The sequence below is a fragment of the Ailuropoda melanoleuca genome, chromosome 8 (assembly GCF_002007445.2).
Source record: "Ailuropoda melanoleuca isolate Jingjing chromosome 8, ASM200744v2, whole genome shotgun sequence".
In the NCBI taxonomy this organism is placed as follows: Eukaryota; Metazoa; Chordata; class Mammalia; order Carnivora; family Ursidae; genus Ailuropoda; species Ailuropoda melanoleuca.
This window is the reverse complement of record NC_048225.1, coordinates 23,440,507-23,454,177: the sequence shown is the minus strand read 5'-3', so window position 1 is coordinate 23,454,177 and position 13,671 is coordinate 23,440,507. Positions and strand designations below refer to the sequence as shown.

Genomic DNA, 13,671 nt, shown 5'->3' with positions numbered 1-13,671 from the left:
TTGGTCCTGGCCTTTAAAAAAAAAAAAGTCTCATGAAAGTAAGGCAGTGAGAGAGGAGATTTAGGAGTCTCTGTCTGAACAGAGGGTGGAGACTACTTCCGTCTTACTTTTTTAGCTGATGGTAGTGATCTCCTAGCTTGCAGGATGGGGAAGGTGGGCATATTGAGTGTGTGTGGGGGAGAGTGTTACGGAAAGTGCCCCATAACATGACTTTGCAGGCGGGTGCTTCCTAAATCTGTAAATCAGAGAACATCCTCACGTGAGTTCAGATCCTTCAGTGTCCTCCCTGATGCTTGGGCACGAGGTACAGCCTGACCCGCTGGGTCTTCATTGAATCTCTTTCCTCAGACCCTCGGCAGTGGACAGAAACCCATGTTCGGGACTGGGTGATGTGGGCTGTGAATGAGTTCAGCCTGAAAGGTGTGGACTTCCAGAAGTTCTGTATGAATGGAGCGGCCCTCTGTGCACTCGGGAAGGACTGCTTTCTCGAGCTGGCCCCAGACTTCGTTGGGGACATCTTGTGGGAGCATCTCGAGATCCTGCAGAAAGGTAACGGTGTGGGGGCGGAGTGAGGAGGAAGCCGTGTGGGGTTGCTGCAGCAGTGGGAGGGGGAGCATACCCAAGGGCGGGACATCCATGCTGTGGGTGTCCTACCACGGCGTATCCCGTCTCCAGAGGCACATTAGGCTGGCATGGAGCAGGTATGCGATAAATGTCAGGTTTTTTTTTTTCTTTCATGATTTGGAGGTTCAGATTTTAATATTCGGCAAGATTGCACTCCCGAAGTTTCTTGGTATGCAGAATTCTGATCCCAGTCCTTACCTTAGACTCAAGGGCTGTTCGAGCAGTGTCAGCAGCCAGCCCCCAAAACAGATCATTGTTTTTTGGGTTTTTTTGTTCTTTTTCTTGGCCGTCTTAATACACATTCCCTTGATCCATGGCAGGGTGATATCTGTCCGCCTCCACAAGAGAGCTTAGCTTCTGAGAGCTAATTACTAAGACTGGCTTCTCTGCCCACTCCTGGGCGGGGGTGGGGGGGATTGCCTTGGTGTGGGGGCTACCTTTTTCATCTGGAGCAGCAATGGGGGTTATATCAGGACACCTTGTTGCAACCTAGTAATGACACGGCCTCCCCTACCAGTCTCTTCCAACCTTTTTGGACCAAGTGACTCATGTACCACAGTCCTGGCTGAGTATAGAAACAGCAGCAGGCGGCAAACTTGGGTGTTTTTGCACTTATTTTTCTGAATTTCTTCTTAAAATAAATTGCAGTTACCAGCAGTCAGCGGTGCCCTACAGCTGACTGTAAACCTAGAAGCCTGTTGCCCTCTCTGACCCAGGCCCACCCTTTCCCTGTGGTCACCAGCTCCAACCCTCGGCACAGACGCCGGGGGCAGGCAGCAAAGCTCCGGATTAGCACTTTTATTCCATATAATACCTTCCTTTGTGTAAGGATATTTTCTACTCCGCAATGCTCGGGAGAGCCCCAAATTAGATTCCTCTGGGCCCAGAAGTGTTATCTTTCTTCCTTGTCTTCAGTGTCTGCTGGAAAACAAATAAATAAACACAGTCAAGAACTAGGTGAATCTTGCTGCGGCTCCCTCCTCTGAGGACTGTGGGACACAGGCTTCCCGAAGCACCGATGTGGTGTCCGCGTAACTGCACAAACACCCACTCCCACGGGTTGACACAAGTGACCTGTTTATAGAGGGAAAAGATAGGGCAGGCTCATAACAGATGTGATGTCTGCTGGCGTATAAACTCAACAGTGGATTCCACCAGACCGTGTAACCCAAATATATCCTACTAGTACGCTGTTTCCCTCTATTTATCTCCATGGAGCGACCAGGTGTGCTGGAGGGTCTGTGATCATGGTTGTGACTAATCACTGTAGAGCAGCTCCTTGTTTCCAGAGTGCTTTCTGATGCATTTTCTCTTTGGATTCTCAAAACAGCCCTAAGAGGACCATGTTCTGCTGGTGTCCTCATCTGTAAAATGAGAGCAGATTAGGTGGTTTCCTCAAGATCACTCATTTCCTTAAACTTGGTCTTTTCGATTTAACTTTCTGCCCTGTGTTCTTGGTATAATAATATGGACTCGCAGGGGAATATCTGGGCCCCTAAGACAGGTGTGGCCTACCTTTCTTGCAAAGGAAGTTTAAGAGAATTTAGGCAGATCGGGAAATCACTGAGAAGGTTGAAGAACAAAAGTCCTGTCATCCCACCCATTTTCCACTGGGAGAGGTGGGAGCAACCATCTCTCTTTAGAGCCTTGAAGAGCCCAGCTCGAGGTTTGTATGGAGGCTACAGCTTTTGTTCTGTAATTAAACAAGAGCAACAGAGCCCCAGAACATAGCTGTTTGGGGTGCGGTGGAAGGCCAAAGGTACAGGGATGTTTCAATCTGATAAGCTGCTAAAACAGAGTTTAATCATTTTATCTCAACTGGGAGCTGTTTTTCTGTGCAGGCATAAACTTGTTTTCCCAGCAGCCTCTGCTCCCAACAAGCTATCAGATATCTGAGGAAAAACCCAAGCCAACACTCCCTCTATGTGTCTGAGTCTACGGAGAAATAGAATCAGAGCCTTCCATTCAATGGTCGAGGTCACACCATTGGATTCCAGGGTAACGAGAGGATCTTCAAGCTCAGCTTAGTTCAGTGGAGAGCCTATCTGTGCTTTGTTAACTTCACCCACATTCCGTTCTCATGCCAAGGGGACTTGGCCCCTGGTTGCCAACAGCAGTTGGTGATAACCGTTCTCTGTCTTCGCGAGAGCCCTGCCATATCCACCAAACAGTCACGTTACCTAAGGTGTCCTGTTCTTCTCTGGGCCTACCCTTGAAATTTGGGGGCGATGGGAAAAAAACACAACACAAAAACCAGACATCTGTTAGAACAAGTGGAGGCTCTAAAGTTTAAGTACCTGAAGATTATAATATATTTCCGAAAAAATTTTTGGAACCGATCCGTTCGGGCGCTGGGGACCGATTCGGCTAACTTCCCAAGATGTTTTGAAGCCTCTGGTGGTAACATGGAACACGCAAGCATCAGAATGCGGGTTGAATGGCTTCCCAGGCCTTGGAGATTACTCACTGGTGCTGCTTCCAAGATATGAAATCCCATTTTGCAGCTACTGAAATAATAGACTTAGCCATACTTTTGTGATCTCATTTCTAGACAAGGCCCCAGTCAGGGTAGACTCAGACACCAGCTCAGTTAATGAACATGCTGATTTCTTAGAAGAGGTACTGAGATCATTGCAGTCCTTGTGTCCAAGGTCCTTTTAGGCCAAACGTTTCTTGCATGTTGACCTCTCTGTTTGGTTCCCTGCCCTGTCTGTTACAGAGGACGTGAAACCATATCAAGTGAATGGAGTCAACCCTACCTATCCAGAATCCCGCTATACCTCGGATTACTTCATTAGTAAGTTCGTCTCCCACCCTTCTCTCATTTTGCTTGCTATGGTGGGAACCTAGGAAAGGATTCCTGTCCCAGATGATCTCAGGCTCCTTCATGGTAATTCCGTGGAAAATAATATTTTCTTAAATGTGGTCTCTTTGTTATTTATTTCGTGACTCCCACAAGGCATGAGGCTTCGACCTATTTACATGTTGGTATTTTTATGAACCTGCCAACTCTTACACACCAGGACCTCTCCCGCGAGCTTCAGCACGAAAGTCGTGCAGAGGGACTGCAACCTGACCCCCGAACTTTGATCTTACTTGATCCTGGGTACCATGGTGGCCATCCGAGGTTGGGGTTAGGGATTTGGTTGTGGCCCTTGTTCTTTCCCTTTTTACTAGTAGGTATGGCAGTATTTCCTTTGCTCCTTCAGGAGTGTGCCATGGGGCTTCAGATTCTGTTGTAGAAAATCAAGCCTTCTCCCTTATAGTAGATGACACCTAACTTTACTGGAGGGCGGGCCGGAAGAGAATTAGGGTAGGACTGTTCTTATCCGATGGCCTCACTTTTGAAGGGAGTCTTGAGCAGGTTTGTTTTCATTTTACATTTTTATTTTATTTTGATTTGTATTCTAATAGCAGCAATAATATTAAGTACCGAGATAGCAAGAGCTTATCGTGTACCGGCAGTGTCGGTGGGCATTTACAATATACTCTCCTTTGCTCTTCTTCACAGCACTCTGAGGGAGATTGCAATCATCCCTATTTCAGAGATGTGTAAATTAAGCCAGAAAAGGGAAGTATTTTGTCAATAAAGTATCTTGTTAGGTAGTGGAGCAAGGTGAAATACCCGGGCCCCTCTGACTTAAAATATGTTCCTTTCATTCTCTAAGATAGGCCACTTGTTTTCATCTGGTGGGGCTGTTGTGAATGGTGAAGACCTGCCTGTTGTAGGTACAAATTGGCCCTCTCTCCAACGGCACACGTTCTCTGTTTCCAGGTTATGGTATCGAGCATGCTCAGTGCGTTCCTCCCTCGGAGTTCTCAGAGCCTAGCTTCATCACAGAGTCCTACCAGACACTCCATCCCATCAGCTCAGAGGAGCTCCTCTCCCTCAAGTATGAGAACGACTACCCCTCGGTCATTCTCCGGGACCCTCTGCAGACAGACACCTTGCAGACTGACTACTTTGCCATCAAACAAGAAGTTGTAACCCCAGACAACATGTGCATGGGGAGGACCAGTCGTGGTAGGTCAGATTTCTTCTCTAGAAGCTCTTGGGTTTCCAAGAAGGACCTGGCTTTGTGAGTTTTTCAGGTCCCATTATTTTTTTCTTTGCTATTGGCCCTGTACATTCCTGAGTTTCAGCCTTTCTATTAGAATGTCTAGATACTAAGAGCTTTCCAACATGGAAGTGTAGGCAAGTCCACCATGATGACAAAGACCGTGCATCCATGGTGAAATTGGTGTGATGACCGATCCCATTTCTTCTTTGGGTAAAACATTTTATTAAGTGATAACTCTAGTGGAAAGTGGTTGTTTTTAAGGTTTGATTTATCTTCTGTGAGAGCATTTTGCTTGGGGAAGACGCAGTCCGATAAGAATGGTTCAGGTGACCCTCCTGGAAAGCCCTTACCTTCCCACGTAGCCTAGCAATCCTCCCAGAGTAGTCCCGGTCAGACTGTGGACCCGGGTTTGCTATCTGAATGACCTCTGCTTCTCAGCCCGGGCTCTCTAGCCTCCTGTGACTTCTCTGGTTTGGGAAGATACAAGATGGTTAACCAACGGTTTATTTGGAACCGGTCATCAGCAGTGTGGTGAAAGTGTGTATTTAGCTAGAGGACCAGGGAAAGAGGTGGCCAGAGGCTTCCAAAAGACAGTACTCTTATTGACATGACTATTATGACAATGATAAAATATTCACTGACAGTGAAGTGAATGTTTCAAAATAGAGCTGACTGACTTTATAAAGGAAAAAAAAAAGGTTATGTACACCCAAATTTAGGACCATTTAGGACAAACATTCAGGTGCAGCCCGGCTCCTCCAGTGTCCAGATTGTTTTTTGTCTGAGAAAAGTGCGGTCCCCTGTCAGGAGGGCTTTGTTCATCGAGGAAGAACGAGCTGATTTCTAGAGTTGAAAAAAAATGACTCTTCCCATGGATAAAGGGGAAAAAAGTACAAAGAGGAGGAGGAACAGGAGAAGCTCATCCAGGTGGCGCTCTGAGGCACTTGGTCGCAGGTGTCAGGCTTGGCCGGCCTCGTAGTGATTTCTGCTCAGGGATGGCCCTGCTCCCCTCCTCTGAGTCTCTCAGAGTGGAGCCCAAAGACATCTTCACTTTGAAGACTCACTCTGTAGGCACCAGGGGCCACACACGTTGTCATCGTCTTCGAGCGTCAGCCTCACGCTTCCTCCCGGCAGGCCCTAGGACGAGAGGCAGGCCCTGCAGAGGGAAAGTCCCTAGCAAAATCTGAACCTGCAGTCTTCCTTCTTAGGGCCCCAAAGTGTTTGTGTGTCAGACCGAAGGGGATGGGTGGAACCAGTTTTGCCTTCCCCTTTCTGACTCTTTTTTTTTTTTTTATTTTTGGATGCATGTCTATTTAAATACATACACACATGTATGTGTATCTTTTTTCTTTCTTTTCTTTTCTTTTTTTTTCAGGCAGGTCAAAACAACAAAACTACTTTCTTTCTCATGGGGCTTTCTGTGCATCTCTGGGATGAGGCCGGCTCTGAGCGTTGGCTCCCAGCCACGGTGTCACTCGGGGAGCCCTGCCATCACGTTGTTTCTGAGTCGCGTCTGGCTTTGCTTTTGTGTGGTCATCTCTTTGCCCCCTCTCCTTCTCTCGGTTCTGGGTTTGGGGCCCCCCATCCTTCCAACCCCGTGTCGGTGACTGGGGACCAGAGAGCGACCCGTACAAAGGGGCAGGAGGTGTTTCTCTCGGACCCCGTTCCCCCTCCCTCACTGACCATCGGCACCGGAGAGGAAGCCCTTGTTGTTCGCGGCTGCTGTTTGCATGTTAGAGGTCCTGCAGACCTGCCCCTCCCAGGGGCTGACGGAATCGGGGCGTGCGGTGATTGGCTGGACGGAAAGCATGACTGTTAGCTGATGATTAGCGGTGATGATCATGATATCCGTATACGGCATTATAGGATACAAAGTGCTTCTGTGTGCCACTTCTTTGGTCTCTGAGTACTGTCTTTGTGTCAGTCTGTCCAGAGCGTTGCTGGGGAGGCTACCCCGTCTACTGTGTAGCATGCTCTGAGGTCTGTTTGGTGGAGTCAGATGGCTTTGGAAGGCCTTGCTCTGAGACAGTTCACAGAGAAGCTGGCCAGTGGGCGTCTTAGAGGACACAGGCTGCCCTGCCTGAATGCAGTAGCATAACTGAGTGCCTAATCCAGTTGGATCCACCCCATTTTTGGAGAAAATACCCGTAAACGAAGGTTCCCAGCTCCAGGATTGTGAAACAGAGCTAAAATGAAAGCAGCCTACTGCTATAAACCGCAACTCTCAACAGAGTCACATTTGGCTTATGTTTGAGAGGCTGCCAGAGGGTGGTTATGGCCTAGTTTAGTGCCCTTGCTTCTTGGGGCTCCTTGGAAACTCAGCTCTCCTGCTTGTGGAAAGTTCAGTCTCCATGGTCTCCAAACAGAAAAGTGACTGGTAGAGAGAGAACCGTTCCAGAGAGATTGAAGTATAAATGCTGCCTTAAGTATTGGTGACTTGCTGGGGTGTTCTTGACGAAAAGATGAGTTCTCTTTCTTAGGCTGTTGGTGTGTTTGTCTCACAGAGAAATTGAATGACCATTAAGATGGGTAGCTGGTCTAAGCAAACACCTTTTTATGGGAGGCCGCAGATCTTCCTCGTCCTGTTAAAATGAGGCTTTTGCGTTCCGGTTGTAGGCTGTTCTCTTGAGCCTTTTCATGTGAATTTCTGGAAAAGACGATTCTTTCATTTGTTATGATAATAAAAAACTTACACATGTGCCAGTGGACGGGGTAGACGGTGCCAGTAACCCGTGGAGCTCTGAGTTTGCCTCCTGGAGATTACTCTTCTCTGGATGATTCGAGGAAGGAATGAGATTAAGCGGATAAATAACTATCTCTCTGTTAACAGCAGTATTGGAGGGGATAAGAGGTTCAGGAAATCTTACAACAGTGGCCTTACAAAAAACATATATTTAACCGAATACCTTTTATCTTGGATTTTTTTGGTTGCTTGTTTAAATTTTATGAGCAACATATCTTCCCTCCTAATTACTGTATATTTAATTTTGCTTTGTATACCATAATTAAGTATTTGAATTCCACTGTTTCAACCAGTCCCCACTATTATGAAGGGGAGAATATGCCAGAAACCCACCAGTATTAGCTTATACCAGCCAACCGTATTCTGGGTTTTAAACTTTATAGTAGACCAGGCACCCCTGAACAATTGAGAGTTGACCCAGCATTTCTACATACACGTTTGTCACATCTGTTTGCCTCTTGGCCTGTGCTGACCTGAGATGGTCATGTAGTCTCCCTTGATTTAATTTAGGTTGCCTGAAAAGTATCTGAAAGGGGAACATAGAAAATATTCCTGTGAGCTTTTCAGCTTTTAGATACATTTATTTTCCTCCAAGTTATTTATTTTTTTGGTTAGTCTCCCTTTTCATGGCATTTTTGCCAATGGAAATTTCTCCAGGAGCTATTATGCAATCGTAGCAGCTGTTTATAACCTGGTTTGGGAAATTAATGAACTTGCATGATCTTGTGGTCAGTTAAGAATGCCTTAAGCAACTCACAGAGTAAAGGATTTCTGACATTGCTATGGACCTTAACTCTTTAATCAACTCCTTTGTGTTTTATTGCCCACACTCCCCCACTGAAGTATAAATTTCAAGTACAAAATTGTACTTGGAGTGGATAAAGAACATGGATTTCTATTTAGAAGAGCGATAGTGGGTTTTTTTTTTTTTTTAACCTCCTGGAAAAAGCATCTCATAACTTATTTCTCTATTTGAGAAGGCATGGAGGCAGGGCCTATATTTCATTTTAAAATAGTATTTGGAAAAAATGCTAAAAAATAACACTTGAGTTCCAAGGTCAAGGAAGGTCAATCTGCTCTTAGTCTAATGGAATATTTTTTCTTATGACCAAAATATTTTGCCAAATTGGGCCTTTTGAAATCATCTCGTTGGCCTGAGTGGGAATAGGGAGTTGGGCCTGACAACTGCTGCGATTTCTTCATCCCTTCATTGAGTCTCCTACGTCAGCCAGAAATTCCGTAATATCATGTGTGATTCTCCACTTTTGGATTTCCGGCTCTAGGAATCTCAAGGCCCCAAACACTGCTGTCTCCCTCTGACAGATATGAGCCGCATGCCACTGAAACTCTGTCCTAGGGCCCTGTAACACAAAACAACACAGTGGCATTGGGCCCGCGGACTGCAGCCCCGTGGGGAGCCCTTCCCCACAGTAAACCCATGCGCTTCCGTCTCCACTGGCCTCTCCCTTCTTCCATCCCTCCTGCAGGTCTGATTAGTAATCCGTCCTCACTAAGAGGGTTTTCACAGTTGTCTTTTCCCAATTCCTCCTCCCCTGCCCTCTTCCTACCTCCTTTGCCTCCAGGTAAGCTCGGGGGCCAGGACTCTTTTGAGAGCGTGGAGAGCTACGATAGTTGTGACCGCCTCACCCAGTCCTGGAGCAGCCAGTCATCTTTCAACAGCCTGCAGCGCGTCCCCTCCTATGACAGCTTCGACTCCGAGGACTATCCAGCCGCCCTGCCCAGCCACAAGCCCAAGGGCACCTTCAAGGACTATGTGCGTGACCGTGCTGACCTCAACAAGGACAAGCCTGTCATTCCTGCTGCCGCCCTGGCTGGCTACACAGGTAGGCGCCCTGCCCCTACCTCAGCAGCCTCTGTGTGCTTGTCGCCATGGGGGGCTCCGTAGAAGGCACCCGGCGCAGATTCCTGGAGACGGAGGTCAGCCTCTTTCTTTTTTGGAAGAGTGGGGAGAAGAAGACTCTAGGAGTTCTGGTCAGTCTCTACACCACTCTGTGTGTGAATGGCCATTGATTTTTGGAAGTAAACAGTATCATTCTATCCCAGGGGATCGTTTCCAAGAGTGGTAGGAAGAACTCCTCTCTCAAGGGTATCATTGAACGGCTTACACTCTAGATTCTTCTGTAGTAGAGCTCTCGTTAGGCTAGCTGTTCAAATGCGAAACGTGTTCTTAGTCACCCTATGCTCTGCTCAGCTCCTGGCCTCTGTAGGAAACCTTTTTTTTTTTCTTCTCGTTTAGCTTTATTATTGATTTTCTTCTAGGAGTGAGGGTTCTAGTAGTGGTGAATGAAGAAAGAGCATTGGGAAAGGAGGATATATGTTGAGAGCTTAGGCTTTGATTGAGAATCTAGTAATAAAACAATTCATTGTCTGAATGAATTGTTAGCTTGGGTGCTGCCTAACCTTGGAGACGTGTGAAAAGTGTATCGAGAGACATCCAAGGAGCATTCATGGGTTAGCTGTCAGATCCTTTCTGTACGATTGTAGTGTTTTCTAAGAATTAGAAATTGTGTTGTGAGTGGGGCTTATTTTCAGCTTTGATTACTCAGCTGTGGTGTAGCCGCTATTCTCTTCTAATTGACTCCACCCTGGACAGGGTGACACATGGGGACCCTTTGAGTGGATGGAGGCAAACAGTCCTCCCTGTGTTTCCAGGGAGGTACCTGTCTGATCTTAAGAGTGTGCTCGATCCTTATTCTTGTGTCAGGGAAGTCTCAGGGTTTTACTAGGAAAGCCAGCTGACCTTTGAGAACAACTCGAAGGCTTGGAGAAATCACTCCTTCAGAGATCCGGAGTGTGCCTTTTATGCTGCATCCCACCTAGCTCCTAGGGCAGAGCATTGCATGAAGAGGTGCTCAGGAATTATGTCTGTGTTTTGAGGTAGCAACAAGGTGTCTATAGAGAGTCAGGACCCGGAGAGGCACGTAAAGGTCCCCTACCCTCTTCTTTCTCCTGGAACCTCCCATAGTCTTTGCTTGAATGTCACTAGTGTGTGGGAATGTGCTGCTTCTTCAGGGAATCCTCTCCCATCTCCGGACAGCAGACTGCTAGAGAGGTCGCTCTTTTGCATTCAGGACATCTGGAATGAGGAAGAGAGCATATTCAGTCTCTTTCAAGTTGTGCGAGAGTCCTGGCTCCCGTAGCTTTAACTTCTAGGTATTTTCAGCCCTGGACTCCAGTCGGATACTGATGAAGGAGGGGAGAAGTGCAGCTTAATCAAGGGAGAAAGGAAAGGCCAAGGAACCTGCAGCATGACTGTGTGGGCTTTGCGGGTGGCGGGGTCTCTAACTGGTTGCGCTTCCTCTGTTCTCGTGGTGCTCTGCCTATTGCTGAGGGTAAAGGCCAGCTCGTCTGCAGCTTCCACTGGCTCCTCAAATTGCTTTGTCCTTATTGGAAACATTTCTGTATTCTCTCTGGCATCTTCTCCCCTAAAACCACCAGCATCCACGATCATCGGTCTTCTCCCATGGCATCATTCTCTCTTAGCTAGGGACATCATAATGAAAAGTTTGCTACTTAGGGCGGTTTTGTGGATAACGAGACTGAATAAACTGACTTTAAGTTCTAAAGTCTGGGTTATGGCCAAAGAAAGCCTTATGGTTGAGGTCAACCTTGATGGGATAAGATTCTGGTAAGGATTCCTGGCTACACTGCAAAAGATCTAGAAGTTTCTGAGAAGGGTAAAAGCCTGATCTCCATCTTAGATAGAAACCCCTCTGACAGCGTGATGTGTATTAGTTACTGCATTTTCTATGTGGGAGAAGCCTGCAGAGCTACCATCTACAAGGGCAACTTAAAGTGTTTTGACTTAGATGACCTTAGTACCTCGAAAGAATTATCTGAGAGTTGGGAAATGTTTCCAGTGTCCAGTTTCAGGGCAAGACAGAAAGGGATGAATCAGAAATTCTAAGAACTAGGAACGAATGTGAAATACAAATTAGAGACATGAGCTGCCATCAAGCTAGCCAACACCAGCATGCTGCCTGACTCTGGCAATCTAGACTCAGAACCAAACAGATAAGAGCCTCAGAAAGTTCTTTCAGCACAAATACAGGTACGTCCTGGAGGTCTACGTTATGGAGGATGTCACCTCTTATCTGGATGGGTTGTTTTTAAAAGGTGCTCTCGTTTTCTGCCTCCCTCCCTCTGTGTCTCTCTGTCTCTCTTTCTCTCTCTAAGGGAATAAAACATTCAATGAGTGGAAGAAAAGGATAGGTGACTCAGTTAGTAGTCAGTTGAATTAAAAAGCACATCTTAAGCATCTCACCATTCAGTGTTGCTCTCTGACCCTGGGGATGGAACTTTTCACACCGTCTCAGATGGTGGTAAGAACAATAGCCCAGAAAACAGAAGTCCCCTGGGCACCCCCCCCCGCCCCTCAGCTCTGGCACACTGTGTGATTTTAGGCAAATTTACCTTGTACCCTTTCTACTTTTAGTGAAGTGGAAGTGTTCATCCTTATCTTGGTGGTGGGAGACCTGTGAAGCTGTAATTTAACTAAATCAATTAATTAAACAAATGAGTGCTAGACATTGCACCAGACATGGGGTGTGGGGAGCTCAGTTATAACAAATCCATTGTTTCAGCAAATGTTTCTGAGCACATGTCGAGTGCAGATAAGAGCCAGTTGCCCTCGGGGGTTCATTATCTTGTCGCATTCGAGATATTATAATTGTCCTTAGACTTGGACTGGATTTTCTTGATGCTGTGGTCTGAATGAAGGTCAGAATTTGTGAGGCACATGGGGGACAGCCCAAATTTTGGTGACGTTTTGCCTGGGCTCAGTGCCTGGTGAACATCTGTCCACACTGCAGACTCATTCTACATGGTAGTTCCCTTGCCTTTACACACCCATTGTGGTCCCTTATTCCAGGTACATCCAAGGGAGTGGGGATAGGTGAGAACATCCCTGTGCAGCCTCCTTCACCGGCCTGGGAGCAGGCGGTGCGTGGGATTCCTGGAAATGGGGCTCTGACCTTACACAAACATGTTAAGATGAGCTGAAGTTTGGAAAAGTGCTTTGGAAGGTGGAAAGCATTGTATGAGTGTTGGCAAACTTTTGCTTGTAAAAATCAGACCTATTTTCTATCTGAAGTTCTGCCTCCTTTCTGTTCCTTCTTAAAATCCAAATACTCCAGAGTCTATGTGGTCACGTGGTAGGAGCAGTTGTACCTTTATATCACCATGACTCGGCCTGAACTGCAGTGTGTAGGCATGGATCCTTTGAGCTGGGAAGACAGTCATTTCCCTGCCATTACACATGGGGGGCCTTTGTCTATATCACCTTCAAAGGAATACATTTCACTTCTTCATATGATGTCTTAGTTACTGCACTGTACGTGTGGAAATCAGTTAGAAACTGAATTTTCACATTCTCTTGCACAGTTACATTCTTCCTCCAAAGATAAGAAAATTGCATCAACCTTCACTGGGCTCCCATGGCAACTTGTTAAATTAGGTCAAGATGTGGGGGCAGATAACATGGCTTGAAAGCCTGCCTGTGAGCTGAGTTAAGAATACATCAAATGCAATGCTGGCTTCCGCCAAAATGTACCTTCTTACCTTACTGTGAACTGCTTACGGTTATCAAACTGATACAATCAGAAAGCTCCATTTTCTCTTGTTTGAAGATACATTATGAACCCCATCTAATTACAAAACAATCCGAGAGAAGTGGCCCAGTCTTTTCTATCTATTTAATAGACCTAAGCAAAATGCTTTCCAGATCCCTGAAAAATGTAGGGATCGCTGATTTTTTTTTCCCAACCATAGTAACTGTAAAAGAGTATACTCTATTGTCAACTAGTATTCTCTCCTCTTCCAGCCCCATTTTATGGATGATGAAACTGAGGCACAAAAAAGTGACTTATTCAAGACCAGATAATTGCCATGTGCACAGAAGTAGCTCTTGAGTGGAATCTTAAGTGCCAGATGTCTCACTCTGTGTTAAGGAATGACAGTACTCTTTGCTTATCTCAGTTGCTTTCGTATAGTAGATTAGGGGCCTTGTGTCCCGCTTGTTACCAATTAGCACTGTGTGTATATGGGTCAGGGGTGTGTAGGACATAGTGCTAGCCTTTGGCATCAGCCTGGAGTTACTGGCCCATAAGTCACCTTCATGGAACTTCATTCCAGATTGCCAGACAGAGAAGGCACTGCCACAGATAAGACATCTGTTCCTAGCACTTCTGCAACTGTTCCTGAGCCGGCCTGGTAGTAATGCTA

At 46.5% G+C, this 13,671-nt stretch overlaps 1 protein-coding gene across 5 annotated transcripts in view; it reads left to right on the top strand.

The window, feature by feature from the left end:
* The window catches only part of ETS1 (ETS proto-oncogene 1, transcription factor), a 65,828-nt gene that overhangs the window by 34,777 nt on the left and 17,380 nt on the right, over nt 1-13,671 (top strand). For 3 of the 5 annotated variants that reach the window (XM_034666069.1, XM_034666068.1, XM_002912695.3), the window contains 4 exons: nt 349-549; nt 3,344-3,421; nt 4,400-4,648; nt 9,012-9,272. In XM_034666069.1, the coding sequence (XP_034521960.1) occupies nt 349-549; nt 3,344-3,421; nt 4,400-4,648; nt 9,012-9,272 (789 nt within the window). The remainder of the gene's footprint in view (nt 1-348; nt 550-3,343; nt 3,422-4,399; nt 4,649-9,011; nt 9,273-13,671) is intronic. The other 2 variants (XM_034666070.1, XM_034666071.1) reach the window with 1 other exon arrangement.